The 21,867-nt window shown below is 36.6% G+C and overlaps 1 protein-coding gene across 7 annotated transcripts in view; it reads right to left on the reverse strand.

The window, feature by feature from the left end:
- Positions 1-21,867, reverse strand: part of MYCBP2 (MYC binding protein 2) — a 181,815-nt gene that overhangs the window by 94,917 nt on the left and 65,031 nt on the right. For 6 of the 7 annotated variants that reach the window (XM_054056539.1, XM_054056540.1, XM_054056537.1 and 3 more), the window contains exons 18-30: positions 21,741-21,848; positions 16,560-16,679; positions 15,716-15,797; positions 9,502-9,619; positions 7,735-7,939; positions 7,225-7,378; positions 4,593-4,765; positions 4,138-4,263; positions 3,911-4,038; positions 2,406-2,497; positions 1,240-1,374; positions 1,076-1,159; positions 164-260 (exon numbers count right to left, since the gene is read on the reverse strand). In XM_054056539.1, coding sequence (XP_053912514.1) covers positions 164-260; positions 1,076-1,159; positions 1,240-1,374; positions 2,406-2,497; positions 3,911-4,038; positions 4,138-4,263; positions 4,593-4,765; positions 7,225-7,378; positions 7,735-7,939; positions 9,502-9,619; positions 15,716-15,797; positions 16,560-16,679; positions 21,741-21,848 — 1,622 coding nt within the window. The remainder of the gene's footprint in view (positions 1-163; positions 261-1,075; positions 1,160-1,239; positions 1,375-2,405; positions 2,498-3,910; positions 4,039-4,137; positions 4,264-4,592; positions 4,766-7,224; positions 7,379-7,734; positions 7,940-9,501; positions 9,620-15,715; positions 15,798-16,559; positions 16,680-21,740; positions 21,849-21,867) is intronic. The other variant, XM_054056536.1, reaches the window with a different exon arrangement.

The following is a 21,867-nucleotide window of genomic DNA, read 5'->3' on the forward strand; positions in this document are numbered from 1 at the left end:
CCATTTGAAATATCGGGAACAAAATCAACGTTCTATGTATCAGTGTACCTAATTTCTGCTTCATAAAACAGAAAAAAACTGTTATTTCCACATGTACGTCTTCTTGGCTTTCTAAGTATGAATGAACATGCAGGAAACAAACAAGTTTCTTGATAATACTTACCACTGAGACAGTTCTGGCAAAAGATCTCTTTAAAATATGCACAGGTTCACTGGTTTGCTGTTTTCCTTTGGATGCACTGCCATCACTTGTGGGCAGCCTGTAAGAACAATTCAAGAACTAATTTGAAAGCTGCACCAAGCTTTTACTGTTTATAATGTTCCAGTGGAACAGAAGTGAAAGTTAAAAGTAATTATCCAAAAAATGTTCAATTTCAGCATAATTTCCTCCAGTTCCTTGTCCTTCTATACCAACCATCAAATATCTTGAATCCTGTTCAACTGGCAGAATTGTGACAATTGATAATACACTTCAGATGTAATCACATGTGAAATTATTAGAAATATTTACTCTAATTTACCTGATGTACTTATGTATGTACTTATGTATGATGAGAGGACAGAGCAAGAGAACCACAATGAAGTTTCAGAATCAGTGTGGGGGCAAGGGGACGATACATATACAAAATATAAAAATTAGGTCTCGTATATACCTGAGGAAACCCAAAAAATACATTAGCGATCCTGTGAAAGAGTTCTGCCTTTATAAAACAGTGTAACATAGCATTTACCATGAGAATAATAAATTTATGGAAAGTTATATACTGCTTTTAAACTGTGGTGTGCTAAATAGAATACTTCCCAAACTAGCAAAAAAATGAAGGATGTCAGATGAAAATCATAGAATACAATGTATGCAGAATGACCTCTTAAATAAAATCTGCAGAGAAATAAATGTTGGTATAATAGATTCCTAACTTTTCTCCAACACACTAAATTTCCCTTTAATTTTTCAGATACTGATTTCCTTAGCTTAATGCAAGAATAATTTCATGAAACTTTCATGCTTATTTTAACAGGGCCTCTGCTGAAAAACATGTCAATAAATTGCTCTAAATAGAGGTCAAAATGTTACCTGTATAGTAGCTGTGGGATCTGGCCTGCATTAACATCTGTACCGTTATTTGATTTCTTAGAACTTTTAAACTGAAATACAACGCTGAAAGAGAAATAATTCCATTATTATTTAAGCAATATAAGAGCTCTTCTTTTGCATTTAAAAAAACAGAAAAAAAATACCCATCATCTGTAGTAATGGAGGCCTGTCCATGAGATCCACAATCACTGCTGGGTCCTGACACTCTTGCCCAGGCTACATACCACCAGCCAGCTTGTAGGAGTACTGGTTCATCAAACATCATTGCATACTTCTCTCTGAGAAAGGTACATGTTGAAAACGATATATGTGAATTAGTTTTTACATCAATCTTTAATGAATTACACCCTGCTTATGAATGTAAATTTTGAACTGATAGAATTGAGTTATTAATATCAAGTATCTACTTATAGTCAACATTTAAAAATGCTTCTCATTTAAAAATGCTTCTCATTTAAAAATATTCTACCAATTTACAAAAATGATAAAGCAGGAGGACCTAGAAGTGCCTACGTCTAGCTTGATCTTGCATATTGAAACAGGTACCAAATGCCAAATAGGGTAAGGAATAGTTAAATTAACACCCACAGACCAAATTACATTTAATGCAAAATAGTGTAAGTTAAGTACTACTAATATAATTTTAATTCAATTTCTGAAAAGTCCAGGTAAATTTTCATAAATTCTAAGATCTTATACATAAATTCTAAGGAATTACACACAAATATTTAAGAAAGTAACAGAATATGTAGTTAGGGGTATTGACACATAAGAATTATATCCAAAAGAATTAGCCATGGATGATTTGAACGTTACATTATTTCATAACACGAAATGGAAAAGCAGCTAAAACATGGTTAACCCCATCCATACGCACAGAATCTTTCACACAGTAACTGCTTGTGTTCTAATAAGCACAATAACTCCTTTGGTTATGACAATTTCATATTGCAATACATTTAATAATGAGTTGTTTAATGCAATTACTCATTTGTGCTTCAAAGCACTCTTTTGACAGAATTTTTCAAAAGAGCCACTGCAATATTTTGTTTGTCTTGTCAACCCATCACCGATTGTTACCAGAGGAAGTGTGAAATGATTTTTCATTCTTCTAATTTAGTACCCCAGTGGCCTAGTGCAGTATTAGGTGTTTTACTACTTTACTCAACACACATTGAGCATAAGCTTTACATAACTTGTTCCAAACTTCTAATAATGTAGATCATCTCTGTTGACATTCAAAGTGATTTTAAATGTGTATGAAAAAGTAAAATCAAACATCAAGAACTAGGTAAGGAAAACAACTTACCTAGCAGCACAATCATACGCCAAGACATCTGTTTCAGCAAGAAGGTCTCCATCAGTCTCATGGTCTCCCCCATCTGGGCCCAATTCAAACAACTAGTGGAGCAAGAAAAAAGGTAAAAAGATATATCCTAGCTGTTAGAAATCTCATAATACGACTTCTTCCTGTCTGTCGTTCTGGAAACTGTCTACTACTATTCCTTCCAATATCCAGAAGTAATCACTACTTACTGTCACTGGCAGACAAATTTCCATTTGGAATTCAGGATTTTGTAATATCATTAACTGTTAAAAAACAGCTATTGACATTATGCCCAGATACGCTCTGAAGTTGTGAAACTCCCTAAATGTTGCAAGCAAGCCAAATGCAGAGCATCAAAAGAAGGGAAAGCTGGGCACAAGGTGTAGGGTAGCCATCAGAGACTGAAATTCACCAAAGATGTGCATAACTTCTCTGGAAAGCAACAGCTTGTCTGTTTAGCAGAGCTAGTCAATAGTGTCACCAACAGTTGGTAGTCAGGACAAAAGATAATATTTTTTTCAAAAGAACTTGGGTTTCTTAGTCAAAAATCACTTCTATAGCTTGATCTGTTTGAAAAAGGACCACGATATACGTCTATGGCTTCCCTTGCAAACACTTATTTAATACTCAGTTTATCTGTGGTAGGACTGGCAAATCTTGCCTTGGCTATAAGCTAATCCCAGACAACAGAAAAAAACTGAAACAAGACTAGAGTGTTTTCATAGGATTACTGCCTTTAGTATTTAAATATTACTTATGCTTCTTTTTTTATTAAGCGTCTTGGCTTTCCTTGACCATTTGCAACCCTATGTTAAATTAGAATAAAGTACAGTTGCTTATTTTGCATCTCCTGCAAATGCTACTGCTAAGTATTTGTCATTCATTTCCTTAAAACAAAATAACTATTAATCAGAAAATAGAAAAAGATGACACCAAGAACCCATTAAATGACAATAACACATTCTAAATACACACATCAAATATAAGTCCCAGACAGATATTAGATCCTTTCCTTTACAATGTCTTTCGGTGAGTTTCTGAAATCCTTATTAAATGCAGGAACAGAAGCTACTCCTCAGAATCCAGAGCTCTGTTATAACGCTACGTGTTTATGTGAGCTTTTTTATCCATGGCCAGATTTATGTATTTTAAATCAACACAAATGTTCCAGCCTTAACTGTCCCCATGTTTGGCACAAAGCAGAGCTAAGTATGTTTGGTGTCATTCCCTCTCAGCTGCAGAAACCCATCTGAGAAGGCATCCAGAGAGCAACCCAAGAAAGAAGTGGCAGGGACAGCGGGAAGCAATGGTTCAGCTGGTACCTAAGGGATTCTACCTACAGATAATGCTCTCTTTCTGGTTTTAAGAAATAGCCCCTCATTCATCCTGACACAGGCTGTGATTCTAACACGAAGTCCACAACACCATTTTCTAAAGTTCCAAATTTGAAACACAACATTGTTTAAAACCAACCCAAGAAAACTTACCTTTATTTTAGCAGTGTATTCACCCCTACCTCCAAAAAGACCAAGACCACCTAACAAAATGTCTGTATCAGCACAGAAACGGATGGCTTCCACAGAGTGGGCTGAATAACCCCAGCCTCCTCCATGACCTGTAGGAAAAAAACCAACAAAAATACAGTTAAATCTATCACAGTCTTTTATTCCACAAGTCTATCAGCTAATGCTATAAAATTTTACTGTAAACGTACTTTCAAATCTGTTAACAACACTATAGTCTTCTTTAGAATAAACTTTCATTACTGCTTGAGTCTCTTCTTCTGTATTTGCTACACCCATTTTTAAGTCCTGCATAGCAGCCAAAGTATCAAGACAACCTGAAAGAAAGCAAAACCAAGAAGAACTCAACATGTCTTACTGTTGTTTATAATCAGTGGAATGGAAATTAATAAAGGAGGAAAAGATCAAAGGAACCTAACTGCTTTGTCCCTAAACGACATGTATGCTAGCAAATGTCAGAAAAACTATTCTGATTAAAATTAATGCATATCAGTGAGATCACAAGTGTTAGCAGCAAAGCTGAAAGATTACAAAGCAAAATTTTAACTCAAAAAAGTCAGAAAGCTGTTAGATTAAAATTCATTGATAAATTAAGTAACATTTCTTTATTTCACCTAAGCTTCTAACTCAAACTATAAATATATACCTAGAATGTGCAAAGCTGCATGAGATCTGGTGGTTAGAGCTTTGGAACCTGTTGGTAGAGCGAGTTCTGGACTCAAAATACTACACCGAGACTGCATATCTGGAGCTGAGGGAAGTCTGGAATCGGCAACTACTGCATTGTAACTCCACAGTTCCCTAGCACTTGGTCGAAACCTAGGGCAAGACAAAAAAAAGTTAAAAAAAGAGACTTTTCACCTACTCAAAATACACATAAATCTACCATAATTCAATTTTATAAGCTTTTCAATGTAAAATGTAGATCTGCTACTATAAACTCTTAAAACTGAACATCATTACACCAAACAGATATAAACTTTACTAGCTCAACATGCTAGCAAACAGAGATACACAAAAACATTTTCATTGTACTTCGAGTCGAACAGTCATATTATGGCTTTACAGATTTCCAAAAATATTACATACTTTTCAAACTAATAAATATTTCACCAGTGTAATACATTAAGAAGCATGAAGTAACCAGCAAAGTACTAGATATAACGGCAGAGGTGCTCAAAAATGGTAAAGATGCTAAATGAAAGTAAAAGGGTTACTCACCTTCACATAAGGGTAAAAAGATCTTGAAAAATCCAACATTTTGTTTAGTTTTTTTTTAAATGGGTAACACTACCTTATGAGTTTTTAAGGGATTATAAAAAAGGGCAGCATAAATAAGGGAATACAAGAACTTCCCATCTCCATGTTAATCTACATTATAAAGCAAATGAAAAAAAAAAGTGAAGTCTGATGTCACTATGTAAAAAGAAGAAACAGAAAACACAGGCTTATGGGAGGGCTCTAAATAAGCACAGAAAAGAAAACTTCATTTGCTACACTTTTCTAAAAACCCAAATGGTGCTAAAGTGGTCTAACTAATGGAAAAAATAACTGAAAATATAGGAAACCAAACATATTCAGGATTTTAATGAGTCAGCAATGTACACGTTTACGCACACACACATATATACAATTATTTAACAACTTGAATTTCACTACTAACTGAAGAAATATATGACAAAACTGTGGAGAAAATCTTTAAAATCAACGTACTCAAGAACATTGTCTCCCTGTACAGAGAAACTACCTCCTTACGTTTAAACAGGCATGAATAAAAATGCCGAATAATAATAATTACTGTATTAAATATTTCTCTACTAATAAGCATTTCCATTAACATGTCTCCTCTTTACACCGTTTTAATACTTTGTTAAACAAGAATGGGATATAACAGAAATAATTCTGCAGAGACTCCCAGAATCTATTCTGCTGTTGAGTATTTAACCTCAAGATTTAGTTTTACAGTCCCCAAAATTCTGTAAGACAAAACACCTCAGCCCCGGCTTATCCATAACAGTATCTGTAACATGTCACTTTGACCTTCCTTGAGCTCAATAACTGCAAGGATGTTACGAACAGAGCATTGTCACCTTTGCTCCCCTGAAACCTGCTGCTTTCCCATGGCCACTGATCACTGCTTTTCTCATAAACAGAGTCTTTCAGTGCTTTTTTAACCACGCCAACAATATCATGACTGAGTGCTCTAACGGATGTGGGTGCTACTCTTCCTTATTCAAACCTCAGCAAAATTTAAGCAAGAACTGATATGTAGCTAATAAGATTCAAACAATCCTGGAGATGTGTATAATGCAGGACTATGTGACCTCTAAAGTTCCTTTGACGGTTAAAGGAACACAACTATAGCAAATATTCATGCTTCAATGTTAAGTGGCTATTAAGTTCTTGAACTTCAATTTTGGATGAAGACATCCAAAGCAGGATATAAGTGGCCTATGGACATAATGACCTTTTAAAGATATGATCCTACATGCCACCGTTTCTAGATGAATGCAGACTAGCTGTTTGCCTGCTTCATTCTACCTGTATGTGATAATTCTCATTTTGCCTAAGCCTTCAAACACTTTAAACATCATATATCACTTGCACTCAGATGACAGTTTAAATTTCCCTACTAAACTCTGGCTAACATGGCTTTTAATTCATTATCAAAGAATTGGATATTATGACTTTCTTTTGGAACAAGGGCTTATGATCTGCTCCTGCTCAAAGTCTCCACTGAAAGCAGCCACCCTCCAAGGCTGAGAAATAAATACAACAATAATTTGTTACCTATGTCATCTAAATACGTATATTAATTTTCACCGCTCAAACATCAGAACTGACAGGAATACTGTTACTCCACCCTTATTCTATCCAAGTCTTAATCTCCTGCTTCAGTGATCGATGAAAATTTAAGACACAAGGTTGTACAGCCTGCGCACAGCAAGAAAACTAAAACCTTCAGTACAGCTTTAAGTAGACGGAGGAAAGCAAGGGAAGAATAAAGAGTAAATAAGCAGAATGGACTGGGGTCCCCCAAACATCATAAGACTGGAATGACAGCGATGGAAAGAAAAGAAAATAAATCTAAAAAAATTGGCCAAGAGAAGATGTTTAGGGTTTACTTGAACAAATCATCCCCAAAATGTGAAAAGAGATACATAGAAGGCTAATGTCTTTTCATTTACTAGGGAAATGAGCATAATCAAATCTCCAGCCTCTCAAAATATTTTAAGGATTTCTACACTATTACTTTAATAGCTATAATCCACACTTGCCTCCAAATAACATCATAGACAGGATCCAGACACACACCAGAACCTTGAAGGTCTTCCTGTTCAGAATCATTGAATGTTTTGCAACTGCCATCTACTTTGTTTATCAGAAGACATTTAAAAGGAGGAGGTTCTGATATTGAAGCTGGTACCAAACCTAGATCAGGGAGCAAAAGAGCAAAGAACCATGAAGACTCCACTCATTACATGGCATTTTCAGTGCATGAAGCATTAATGTAGTAGGGAAGAACAGATATACTGCTATAGCAAAAATTAAACCATAGTAAGACCTAAGTGCAAGAAAAGTTTAGACTTTGCAGTCTTATTTTTAATAAAATTAATCTGTAAAGGAGCTAGGATCATGACGTGCAGTATAACTAGAAAGAAGTTAAAATATTTGAATTCCCTCCATTCAGATTTCTGAATTGCTGTTCCTCTATTGTTCTCATGACTGCAACTATTTTTCCTCCAATACTTCCACAAGCCTTTAAAATATTCCAGAAGAGTTCTTGCCTATTATATGCCTGCTTGCAAATATCTCTGATGTGGCAAGCACATGAGAATTAATGAGAGCTTCATCAATCCGGAGAAAAGTCTGGTCTCCACTTGCTCCAATCCACGTTGCCTTGCGTCCATATTTAGAACCTATATTAGGCATAGGGGCTGGTTTTGCATTCCAGTAGGGCATATCCAGAATTGGTCTACCAAGCTGACCTTTCTAAGGAGAGAATGAGAAATCTGGTAAGTAACAGGAACAATAACTCTCAAAGATGAATAAGTTACTTTCATAGTTTCAACCTATGAAACCGGTAAACTAGAAAAGTTTACTCCAAAGTTACCACCAAAAAGCAACTGCTACTAGAAGTGAAGTGTTAAACATTTAAATACAAGGAACAAGTAATTGACAGATATTTTCTTCCCTATTCAGTTAGGCTTTCACGTTAACTTTCTTTTTTTAATGCAACTCAAACTAGATGATGGATAACCCTCTTTTCTACCTTCAGAATCTAATATAAAAGCAATCACTCTCCTTCAGTATGTAACATTCAAATAATCTCAGTGCTAAACAAGGACTGAACTAACATAGTAAAAAAAAAAAAAAAATCAACCCACATTCCGATTCAGACAGTCTAAATTCCACTCAATTCTGAACTTATATGAACTGTAAGCCTTGCAGAGCAAACACCTCTTAAAAGTACCTACAAATCAATTAGCACATCAAACTTGAGCTAAAGAGAGCACAAAGTGCATAAGCAAGCACCTTTCTGCACATGGTCATTAATGTCCTGACCTGGAGCTCTAGCATCTTATCACCCATGTCAAATGAGTTACTGAGAGATTAAACAGCAGTTCTTATACCGTACTGTAGTAAGAACTGCTGCAACAAACCTGTTCAGACTCCACCTTACTCATTTAGGTAAAGGAAATTCATTGTAGGCCAATGAAGTCACGGGAACTTTTTATTTAAAATTGTAAGGGAGAAGAAACGTGCAAGCAGAGCAAATACCCCCTGTCCAGCACATCACTTATTCCCCTTTCTAAATAACACTAATTAAGTAAACTCAGTGAAGATTTTTTCAAGAAATATGCTTGCTTTTGAGCTTGTCTCTATTTCTGAGGCTTTCAACCAATTTTCAAGCATAACAATATTAAAACCAGACACACAGAACAGGTGGTCAGTCAACAGACAAGCTTTTAAACCCTGTTTCTGAGAGTGAATTTGTTTTTGAGGGGATAAGATTCACTGCAAGTCAACAAAACTTCAACTTTTGTGTGTCCAAGTGACTTTTGACAAAAACATGGGCAGCAAAGATCTTACTAGAAGTCCAAAAACCAACAAAATATTATGTAATGGAAGAATCATCTTCTTGTACACTTTTAATATAAAATGTGATTTTCCAATTCTAAAATTTCAATCTTCACCTTTTTTTATTTGTTGTAAAAAGACAGTGTTCCAAAGGTGCAATTCCTTTTCTGTTGCATTTCGCAGTACATGGGTTTTGAAGCATATAAAAATAGCTCAATACTCTAGCTTTTGCACCTTATAAAATAACAGTTTCAAATCACCACCTTCATTAAAACACTAAACTCACCCAGGATTTCTGGGCTCATGCTTTTCTAACCACAACAGTATTACGGGCCACATTTTTCAACGTAACAGACACAAAAGACACATAAAAGCCATGAGCAGTTCTAGAAGTATATACCATTTTGAAATGTCTTTGCATGACACATTAACTACTAGCTTATTTCCACAAATAAATATGATTATTTCCTTACTGAGAAACTTCCAAATGTGAAAACCTGGCCATCCATTAACAGAATAGCAGTATGGTTGCTCCCAGCAGTAACTTGTGTACTAGGACCTGGTAACGCTTGCACCAAAGTGGGACATCCCCTATATAAAAAGAAATTAATCTTGTATCAATACATGCTTATGCAAAATTTAACACATGCATTAGTGCTATATGGATTTCAATCACTATTGAACATATTCACCATGTACACACGCTGTATTGAACCAGGGTCAAGCAACATCTTACATATTATTAAGTGACCACAGGTTTTAAAGACTGTACAGGGATTTATAAGTTTATGCTGTCTTATAACAGGGAACCACATCAAGTACCCTCTCTTCAATTAAACTCTGAAATTAGTATAGAATAAAAATGGTTAATCTAATATAAGTGTAGGATCACATAAACATTACTGTAACACTAAAATTGATGTGTGCGTATACATGTATGTATAAAAACACATATTGCAATGAAGTGCAGTGGCAAAAATACTCTGTGGTGAGGACTCTGGTTAAGCATTTAAAATTGTTCGCATTATGAAGCAAAGTCTTATGTGGTACAATTACCAGAAGCAGCATTGATATGGCCCTCCTGAGGATCACGATCTAAGGAATTATGAAAGGAAGAAGGGCTACCTACCTCCATCAGCTTTCTAACGGAGAGTAACGCATTAAAAAACTGCTCTGCATCAAACTCATAGACTCAAGTAAGAACAAACTCTCCAAACTTTTTTCCAAAAAGATCTGAAAACATCTAATCCATGTGACTCCCAAATTTGGACACGCATAAGAAAATAAACTTCTGATTCCAGTAAAGGCGAAGGAAAAAAACCCCACAGCAGGATGATCAAGAAGCAAAGAAAGTAAACTCGCAGTGATGACTTAGAATAGAAATAGCAGAGAAAAAAAAAAAAAAAAAAAGTATGAGATACTCAACTCAATCCAAATAAAGTGAACAGGAGCCTACAAGAACTGTTATCAGACATTGAAATTCGTAACTAATGTCTACCTAGAACTCAACATTACCGTGGACTCTAAAAAAGAGTGAATTAGAAGAACAAGTTTTTCCCAAATAATTCTATGTTCAGGAACTCTGACCCTAGAGAACAGCATAGCTATTTAAACTTACTTTTAAACACACATCTTCAAAAGCAGGGTAATCTAAAATAAGAACAATTGTTTTATGCTGGAATAAAAGAAGTGTCATCTGGCTACTTAGTAATTGTTTAGCAGCTGTTGTGTAAAAAGATGGGTTTTCTGCATGCTCTGGTTTTAGCTGAATTGCAGGTAAAACAAAAGTTGAGAAAGTGGGAGGAAGGAGAGGTGTTGTGTGTTCACAGTTGGGAAAGCAGAAGGGTAGATGGTAAGACGCACGTGTGTAACAGAGGAATGCAGCACAAAGATACATTGATGACCTGAAGGAGAGAAACACAGGTGTAAAGAAATAAATTATTCCTTCATGTTGAATGTAGCTTCCCGTGGACATGTCTAGTTGAGATGGAGAGAATGCAGGGTAGCACGAAACTTGGTAGAGGATGCAGAACATGACATTCATAAATTCAGAAGCCTTTGTTGGTCCTATAAGTACATAGGTTTGGACCAGTAAGATAATACTCAGACACACAGAGCAAAGTTTAGCAGCACCAATGAAGAAACATTTTAAAACCAGGAGAAACGTTACATTTGCCTCTCATTAATTTTAAGGAAGCCCAGAAAGGCACTGAAGCAGAAACAAAACAGAATTAAGAACTAACCTAAAAGCATTCCCGTTAAAGGGGAAATACTGTGATTAAACGGCTTTTTTTCCTCTCCCTCAAAACTATGATAGTTGCAGGCACAGAATTATCATTTTTTAATTTATTTTTGTTTTTAAGTGAATGGTTCATCTATTTGATTCATAATAACTAAGGTATTATCATCAAAACTATTTGTATTCCTGTTTTGGCAATTAAATCTATTGGCAATGCTATCTGAATACTGTGTATGACACTCCCTCAGCAGCAGCACAGCAAAACCAGACAAGCAACTAATGTAGACAGATGGAACATGTTACCCTCTTAAAAATGTCTTTTATTAAGATCACTCAGCTTTCGGAATGGCTAAACACACTGCACTAAATACAGAACAAGTAAAAGCTTAAGACACTTAACTACACCAAAACAATAAAGTAAAATTACAGAAAAATAGTTTTCATTTAGTATAAGGGGAAAGGATTGGGAAAAATATAGTGATCTCATTTGACTGATGTATATGGAAGTTAAAACCTGTGATACTTTGAGTATTTCCCTATTACTCAAACTCAACACAGAAAAGCTCCGTGTAGACACTCAAGAGTCTAAGAGACTCTTCAGACAATGTTTTGACAACCAGAGTTTCTCCAATTGAATGGGAGAAAGAAAGAAATACTCTTCACAGATGGAGTTGAAGGGTACATTGCTGTCAAATTTTGGCTTCTGGATTAGACACAGTTGCTTGACAGATAGGCCAATTATAAAAAGACTATTCTCATCTATCCAGAGAGTAACCCAAAATCCCTTGTGAAAGTGTGAGATTGCAGAATAAAATATGCAGCAGATGCACATGCATCAGCTAACTCAGGATCCTGCAGAAGGTCCAAATGTATTTTGGGTGTCCGCACTGAAACCCTCTTCCATGCGGAAGGGTAAGCATTTCTGTGAGCAGATATGGTCTTTGAAAACTTGTCCCACGTTAAAACATCCAACCAACTGCCGTCCATTGTACTTAAGAGGCAACTGTTGGCTGACAGGTCCAGTAAGACATCAGGTTGGGCAGCTGAAAGTGCTGCTGTAAACGTAGATTCACCATAGGCTGTTATTGTGCAGTGGATAAAAGGATACCAGTAGTAACTGCTGTCAATGGCAGGCAGAACTGGACAATATGGAGTTAAAAAGATTTTAGAGATAACTCGAAGTTTGGTAAAAAGATGTAAATAAGACCTCCACTCTACTGCTGAAGTAAAATAATCAGCCAATGCACCTGGTAACACCATCCTATCAAACAGAGATGACAGAACACAGTTTTTTTTCTAGAGATATTAATAAAATATAGTCTCTACACTTTGCCTTCAAACAGAATACAACTGAGTGTCCATGGAAGATCTTAGTTTTCTTCCATGTTATTGTTGAAACTCCAAAAGCAAAATCATATCAGGACTGTCTTTCTTCAGCTGTTCCATTTCCAGAGCGTGAATGCCAGATCATGCAGTTGCTAATGTAGCACTGAAGTCAACAGTTTGCATGAGAAGTGTAGGCAAATTCTGAACAATAACAGAAAGATCCTGGAGTTTTAAGTCCCATCTTCTTGAGAGAATTAACAAACAGGCCCTTGCAAACCTGAATACAAAGACACTATTTTTCACCAAGACTGAAAGGCATTTCTCACTTCTGCTGAGTTTTTATCCACCAGCATCAAATTTGAGGAGACTATAAGCAGAGACTGACAAATCCTTCACGTAGTAAATAGCTCATCAACATATGCCACTGTGGCTTTTCCAAGAGAAAGCCTACGCAGACTAGTTTAATGGCTCCAGCATATTAATACGGAAAAAAATGCCTCCCAGGAATCAGATCACTTGCATTTTATGTGGTCCATCTGTGAATAGCTGAAGTCTTTGCTGAAGAAAAAAAACACCACCAACTTGTGCATATTGCTTGCTCCTCCGCACAATTTCACTTCCATTAAAGGCTGATTGAGAAGCACATCATCCTGCTCATTTGCTGTTTTGTTTGCTTGTGTGTATAAAAAATAATCTGAAGTCTTTCTAGGGCATATAATATGCCTCATTCCTACTGAAGTAGGAAGAAGAATCTGTTGTGTTTACCATACTCTTATAGAGGAGTCCAGAATCCCTCTAATTAAGGAGAAGGCTGTCTGGAGAGGTGCGAAGAATTCAAAAGAGTAGAGCATTTTCAACACTTTTTAAAATAAAGACTCCCTAGTAAATCTTTACACTGCAAGACAGAAGTCTCTGAAACAGTAGGTCATCAACAGCTGCCCAGGAACTTCATCTGGCAATGAAGATGGCTCCCTCAGATGAAAATGTGAGCTCCTGCACTTTCCCTGATGGTTCCTGATTTCAGGAACCCCCATTATTTAGATACACTACCTAGGCTGCCTAAATATTACCTCAATTTTTTTCAATCCCCTCTCTCGTGGAAACACAGCGGAGTATCAGTTCCTGGATTTGGAAGATAAATCTTCCTGAGGTCAATACAGGCAATGTGACACACTGCATGACTGACATACCACTGACCTGGCTGGAGCTGGCCATCTGAGCACCACTGCGTCTCAACTGAGGTGGAACTTTGCATAAGGATTCCCTGTTCCTTCTCTGAGTCCCTTACTGTGAGGACAGAGGAGAAATCTCTACTTAAAGCTGGAAAAAGAAGTACATCAATGAGGAAATCATCATTTGAATGATGGTGCTAAACAGCAACATAGTACTACAGCCAGTTCTCATGCACGGGACATACTCCAAATGTCTCCGAAGCTTCTTTCCGACACTGTCTGGGGTCTGTTGTAGAATGATACAAAGGTCAGTGTAAAGTCGCTTGTATCTCCTTAGCTTCTAGGCCTGGTCAAGCTCTATCTCTGTGGCATGGGATGTTTGGGTTCTCTTCTAGGATCTCACTTGGAACTACATTTGTTCTCCACCCAGTTGCTGTCTAAATTAGCAACAGATGTGGGGTTTAATGCCTGAAATTCTGACAGATACAGTAGATACCTCTGATGCCTTTGGAAAAGCCAAGCGATTTCATCAAAGCTGAAAACAGGAGTAAGTTACCAGTACAAATGCCACTGCTGTTCGACCTCTTCAGTCTTTAAGACAGAAACTGGCCTTATTCTAGTAGTGACCTGAATTGCCAGCTAAAGCAGTTGTTCCTTGGACAAGTATTCAAGAATTTCCAGGAATGAAAACCAAAGTACTTATCGGTGATTTGGCTCTACCATAGGCAGAAACATAGACTGTATTCACCAGTCCAACACAAACTGAATAGGGGTAACAGTTTAGAGACTACCATTAGGCACAGCAGTCAATACAAAGTAATACTTTGTAAAGTAAAATTTTTTCCTTCCCTCTTTCCCTTTTGTTTAGTGAATCCAATGGAAGTTTTAAGATCATGAAGATTTCTTCAAAAACCTGACAAAAGAAATTATTTGGATGTCTCCAAAGAGATTAGAAGGCTAGATGTTCAATAATTTTCACCTCACTGCTACAAGAAAATGACAGAACTGAAGACGAGTCATGGATGCTTCACTCTGTACGTCTTTTACATAAGGATTCTGGGCATTACAGCACAAATACAAAGCCTCAATGACTCCTACTACTCAAAATCCCATCTTAAACGTTATATGATACATGCATATGCCTAAAGAACAACACTATTACATTTCCTTTTATGCATGGACACTAGTTTTTTACTTTAGTTACTACATAAGATAGTAAAGATGAGATACTGAGAGTGAGATTGAGCTTCACATTAAAGAAACCTATATGTAACTATCTATGTTCCTGCTGTTGTCACCTTAGATCAAGCCCATAAAGTTTATAGAGCTGCTGAGAGTACCTACAGTAGATAAGTGAGTGGTTAGTCAAACAGGTCTCTGCACTCCCATTGACCGCAAAGAACAAACACATCACTCGCATGCTAACATCCAAAGCAAGTGTAAAAAATGCAGCAGAGACACGAGTTCACTGACTTACTTTTTAAGAATAAAAATAAACAAAATTGAGATTTTATCATATGTGAACTACTGTCTATGGTGCAACAGAAACAGGTTAATCTGTTGTAACAGTTTTACAACATCATACTATTTGAAATGTTGTGTATGTAATATTTTACAGAAAAAATGAAATTTTAATGAGATTTTAATGTCATTCATATATTTAGGGAGAAATTAAGAGAAAGAAGCATTTCAAACTATCAAAGCTACACTTTTTTAACTACGCACAGAAGATTTCATGTATTAACAAATAGCTTATGCAGTAAAACACTACTGTAACTCTGTTTATATCAAGGGGCTTATGGGGAATAAACGCAGAGCAAGAGTTCAATCAACTTTAGTTGGACAATCCTTGAGTTTTTACACTTGCTAGCTACAGAGAAACAGAAATTTAGCCATCTTTTATTCAGCAGTACAGCAATACACAATCATGTCCTTTAATTACCAGCTCACCTAGAATTAACATCACCGTGTCCAAGCTGCCCATGCTGCCCATATCCAAATGTGTAAACATCACCGTTCTCCATCAAAACCACTGAAAAACAAACAAAAAAGAACATTTTACTGACATATGCACATGTTAACATGGCACTGCACCAGTGTTAATTAGTCTTTCTGAACAGCACAGTTAACAACCCCTACTGAAACACTAAGACATACATACAAGATTTCACAACCCATCACAGCCAGCATCTCTATATCAGGCTAGAGCTGTGCCATACAGATGTTTCCATATGACTCAAAAATTGCTTAAAAGCTCTGACGTAACTCAATATATGATAATTCTCACTACTGAAGGACAGTGTAATAGGCTACAAAATCATACTACAACCTTTTCAACATTCACCACTGCAGTGCACCTCCTTATTGAAAATTAAACACAAAGCAGTGAACACATACACAACTCTCTACAACTACCTGAAAGGAGGTTGTGGAGAGGAGGGAGCTGGCCTCTCCTCCCAAGTGACTGAGGACGGGACAAGGGGGAATGGCCTGAAGCTCTGCCAGGGGAGGTTCAGGCTGGATATCAGAAAAAAATTCTTCACAGAAAGAGTGATTTGGCACTGGAACAGGCTGCCCAGGGAGGTGGTCGAGTCACCTTCCCTGGAGGTGTTTAAGGAACAGGTTGATGAAGTGCTTAGGGACACAGTTTAAGGGAGTGTTAGGAATGGTTGGAATTGATGATCCAGTGGGTCCTTTCCAACCTGGTGATTCTATGATCCTGTGATTCTTAACTTCATTAAGAAAATGAACAAAAATTCTACACTGTAATTAATATTGATTAATTTATTTTTACCTGAATGGTGAAACCCACAACTGACTTGTACGGCTCGCAGTTCACAGTCGAAGCGGACAGCCCCTGGTGGATAGGTTGTGATTTTGCTAGCATCCTTCTCACCTCTTTCTCCACTTCCATCTACAAATAAAACTTACAATTACACCTCATGCCTTCTAAAAGAGTTATATTAGAAGAATGAATAGAGCAAGAGTAGTAAATAACTCCCTACCCAGCCATTTGTAAGGTAGAAGAAAGAACTCACAGAATAGTAAGACAGAGTGCAAAATGTGTTATCAAAGTAGATGTGAAAGATGACAGAATCTATGGCAAAGTTACACACCTGAAAAGTGTTACATCCCCTAAAGCAGAAACTTCCAAGGAGCAAAACAAGGAATTCAAACAACTTCAGAAGTTTTGCTTAATAACCATCACTTTAGTTCATCCACAAAATAGCATTATGAAGCAGACCGGAAGCTCTGTAGTTAGACTCAATAGGTGTAGCCTATTAAGGTTTTTACTCGACTCCTACTTGGCCATATAGTCCTTGCTTTCCATAGCCAACAATTTCTCATGCAGCTCCTTTCGAACAATGCTGACATACTCACTACCGGTAAGTCTGTTTCCTGTCCATCTAAGATGCATTTTTTAAACATTGTTACTGTGACAAAGAAGCATTAATTATAAACTTCCTGAAAGCCACCAGCTTCTCTAGAAGTGAGAATGTTTACCTCATCTAACAATTACACTATAATTCAACTATATGGTCACAGGGTCACAAAGGAAGGTAGTTTCATAATATTAGCAGGAAACCAACATGACCGAGAAACAGACAACACGCTCATCACCATTACAACACCGATACCTGTCTAGAAAGCAGGCAGTGACAGCTCTACAGAAAGCGCATCTTCACAGTGAAAAATTTCATATATGACTTTGGTCACACTATCTCAAGCATAGAGAAATGACAGAAAAGTAAAAATTAACTGCACAAAGGAGATTCCACATTTTTTCTGTGGTAATTCAGGCTGTTTACTGCTTTATTTGGTACAGCAAAACAACTACTGCTCAAAGCATTCAAGGTGGCGTTAACTGAGATCTATATTTGTAATTTATACATGTTTTCCTGAACAATCATTAGTAGAAGTCCGAACTCTGACTTCATTATTCATTGTGTGCTGTGTAGCACTTACTGACTTATAAATCCTTTAAAATATAATTCTCATTTTATATTTACTACTCAAACTTTCTTTCCTTTTTATTACACAGAAACTGCTGATCACGTAATTTCTGCACTTTTATTACAAATCCATTTTAACAAGTCTTACTGCTTTGGAAATAAAGCTATTTTCTAGCAATGACTGAGTAGAGAAATGGTATGAATCTTCCTGTAGTTTATAGCTGAAAAGGAGCAGTGCATATACATACTAACTACAGCTTCTGAAGAATGAGGTTTCCCTAATTCCTTTGAAAACATGGGTGCCTTTCATCAGGAAGAATTAATTACACTTGCACTAAATGTTGGACACGTGAAATGGAGACATGGTGAAGGAATTGTCTGCCTCTCAGAACTGCCACAAATTCTGAGATTCTTCCAGCAGTTGTTGCACGTGGACTGCACACACATTATAAGAAATGTCTCTGAAAGTCCGTCTGCAGCTTTTTTGTATTAAGAAAAGCGAATATGAAGAGACAGAACTGCTACTTAACAACAAAACAACCCAGAAAATACATAATTTTTCCTCCTAGTCATGTAATTCTGCCTTAACATACTTTAAGTATTTTAGCAAATGATCCATTTCTCAAACACCTTTGAACTTTTTATGCCTACTTTTGCATTAACCGAAGTAATCAAGAGATGGTTCTACGGGTTAATACTGCCACCAGAATTATTTATTCAGTAAGCAGCCTCCTTACTCCTTTTTCACACTACCTTTTCAGACAGGAGCAGAAAAAAAGCTAACTGTTCTAGAAGTCTACTTGTGGCTCCCGTCTCCCTTCCTCCTTCAATCACTGGTAACTGTAACGAAAAACGTAAGCTCTCCCACTGTGCGAATACACTTGAGCAGTCATCTGCCCGGAATGCACATGTCCAGTATGTCTGTGTCACGGCTGCATTCACTTCTTACAGCTGAATGAAATAGACACCCAGCAACCATGGCACCTATGCCCAGTCACATAAACTTCATTTAGCAGAAGTTGCGTTCTGGTCATGTAACAGTGGCTATCAAGTGATCTGCAGACACCTGAACAGGCACATGTGCATTTCCTGCCTCATCAAAACAAAACCATATCGCTCTTAAATGATTCAACCACAACTAATAAATAGTTTAGGACTGCAGTTTTCTCACGTGACAAATATTTGATACTGCCTTTAAATAAAAGATCATAGAATGGTTTGGGTTGGAAAGGATCTTTAAAATATGCCACTACTCACAAATACAGGAAAAAGATGTCATTGGCCTGCAGAACCTTAATTGACTTTGGGAGCTTACTTTGTTTTTAATTGCTACTCAGTTAGTGTCTGTAGTTGAGACAATTCTACAGACTTTCATTAAATTTCTTTACTCAGATCTCAGTGATGAAGTCCACAAGGACTGGAGACGCAGACTGGGAACTCATCACCTCACTGAAAAATGAGGATGAAGTACAAGCTCATTTTTCTTCTCAGTGTCAAAGCACTCCATGAGTTCTGAGAAGCTGTTACCTACTCCTTTCTATCTATACTTGTGATGGAGACACAAACATAGATCAGAAAGATGATGATTATCCTTAATATGCATTTTTCTAACAACAAGTATCTCGATATACAGACGATATAAATGTGAAACAAGTAGATGACAATGGCAAGCTTCCCAGAAAATACATCTTTCAATGAAGTCAAAGGAGTTTTAAACTGGGCAATTCAACAGAAAAATTCCACAAGTGAAAAGAAACATAGATTTTTTTTTACTTTTTAAATTAACCACAACTGTCAGTCCTGAAGAAGCTATTCACATTCAAGTTTAAACACCATTATCAAGAAAAGTTGTGCTATAGCTGCCAAACAGGTACTAGCAAGTTTAGTACTGGCCTCATCAGGACTACCAGTAAAAATATATAAATTTTCCTCGCTTGAAGATCTTCAAAGTCTGGTTAGTATAGACAGTTACAAGACTACTTCAGCAGACACCCCTGAATTAAGAACGGTGGTTTGGAAAGCATCACATTCAAAAGGAAGAAAAAGAATACTCTCATTTCAACATTAATAGCGTAGTTTTACTGAAGTCAACATCCCTATCTCGGATAGAATGTAAAAGCAGTGATCAAGCAATGTACAGTGAAATAAGCATGCCTTTTAAGAAGAGGCATACTTCTTATCTTTTTCACGTTTCCCACCTTGCCCAGTACTTTGATGACAATGCACTTCATAAGTTTCCCGTTTTCCTTGGAAGCTCTTCAAAAGTTAAGGGGAATTTCTAGTTTCTAGAATTTAGGGTTGTCTTTCAAGAAGCAGTATTCTGAGGCAGAGGAGGATATCAAGTTTACTTGAACAGACATCTGAATCTTATATGCTTAGCATGAGACAGGAACTAAGAGAAACAGAATGTTTCTTTGCCTACAGCCTTCCGCAAAGAAAAATACATGTTCAGTTCTACAGAGTACATCTGAAATCTTTCATCATAATACAGACCTTTGCACTGCTCTTACAACTCTAAGAAGAGATCTAAACCTCAAACTAACACTAATGAATACGCTTGTAAGGAGATACTTCAGCTGAAGTGAGCTCCAACTGCTAACAGTCGTACAGACATAGGCAGGATGAGCATGCTTCTTTATGCACTTGCTTGTAAGATCAAGAGCCTGCAAGCAGCGCAACTAGTGGTAGTACCTCACTCAAGAATACAACTCATCAGCACACTGTCACTCAAATGACAACTTCTAGGTTCCATATGTCTTTCAGCATCCCGTCTCTCCCAGGAAGGTTATCCAATTTAATCCACCAAGACTTACAGCTCTGATGATATATTTTCCAAATAGATTGAATATATGTTATGCAAACACAAAGCAACCAGATTCTGCTTTCTTTTCCATAAAATAAACTTAACATGATTTTGTGACCCAGTATATTCATAACTAGGTAGGGCCTACCACCCCTCCCCCCCCGAAATCATATCCCAAAAGGCTTCAAACTGTCATATGTCTGCACACATGTCAAATAGTATCACTAACTTCTGTTTATTCAACTGAAATATTATTCTAAAAAGTCTGTTCATTTTTAGCTATTTTTTAAAAAACAGCTGATGCAATCTGAGCCCTAACAATTTTAGTACCTTTCTATTTACTTTGATCATATCTGTAACCTACATTTTATGTATTCATATATAGATGCATATGTACAGACTATATACAAACTATGATCAGATTTGATACAGCCAAGCTTTAATAAATTCTGTTGAAATTTTCAGGAATACACTAGCTCTTCCTAAAAAAATCCAAACCACCTATATATGAACCTATTACACATTTAGAAATTCAAGGTGTAATTAAGTGGTCTTCTAGATATACAAAACTATCAAGAAATAAACACATCTCCTTATTTACATTCTGCAAAATAATGTTTAACTTGAGAAAACTGCACCATAAAACCTGTACTTTTATTTGTATTCTCCCCATAAAAAGCTGGTAAAAAAGCAGTGTTGTTTATATGATTTTAACTATTTTGTTTCTAAAAAAGGCTTCTTAAAAGATAACATAACTATGAAAAATTCTGTGCTAGAATTAACATGTCTGTAACTGATATGTTAAAGCAGCCACTTCAGAAGTACAACACAAAGTTTCAAAATCCAACACAAAAGCAATGCAGCAGTTCGAGTCACTGCAAGGTGTTAAAAGTTTCCTACAGTAAAATTAAAGAACTTTAGGAATGAGACAATATTAGAAACAAGAGAACAAACAGAGACAACATAGATTTCATAATTAAAAAAAAACAACGAAAAAAAGGAAAGAAAAACAAAGATGACGCAGGCTACCAAACATTTACAATTAAAAAAAGGGCAAGGTTTAAATGCATTTTCTTTCTCCTCAGGTAACAAGATACTAACGCGAAGAAAGGCAGAAATTGTTTTGTGCAGTTCTTTGAAAAGACAGATTCAGCACATGGAAGAAGTGATGGGGAGGATGGGCTTATTTCCATCCTAGCCAATAAGGAAGACCAAATACCTTTGTGCTTGTCCCGTTTATGCTTTAGCTGGGCTGGATGGGGTCTGATTCTGGCTAGAGCCTGTTCTCGGTGGTTCATAAAAATAGGACCAGGAAATACAAGGGGGCCTGAGGAGAAACATTTTGC

The sequence above is a fragment of the Cuculus canorus genome, chromosome 1 (assembly GCF_017976375.1).
Source record: "Cuculus canorus isolate bCucCan1 chromosome 1, bCucCan1.pri, whole genome shotgun sequence".
NCBI lineage: Eukaryota > Metazoa > Chordata > Aves > Cuculiformes > Cuculidae > Cuculus > Cuculus canorus.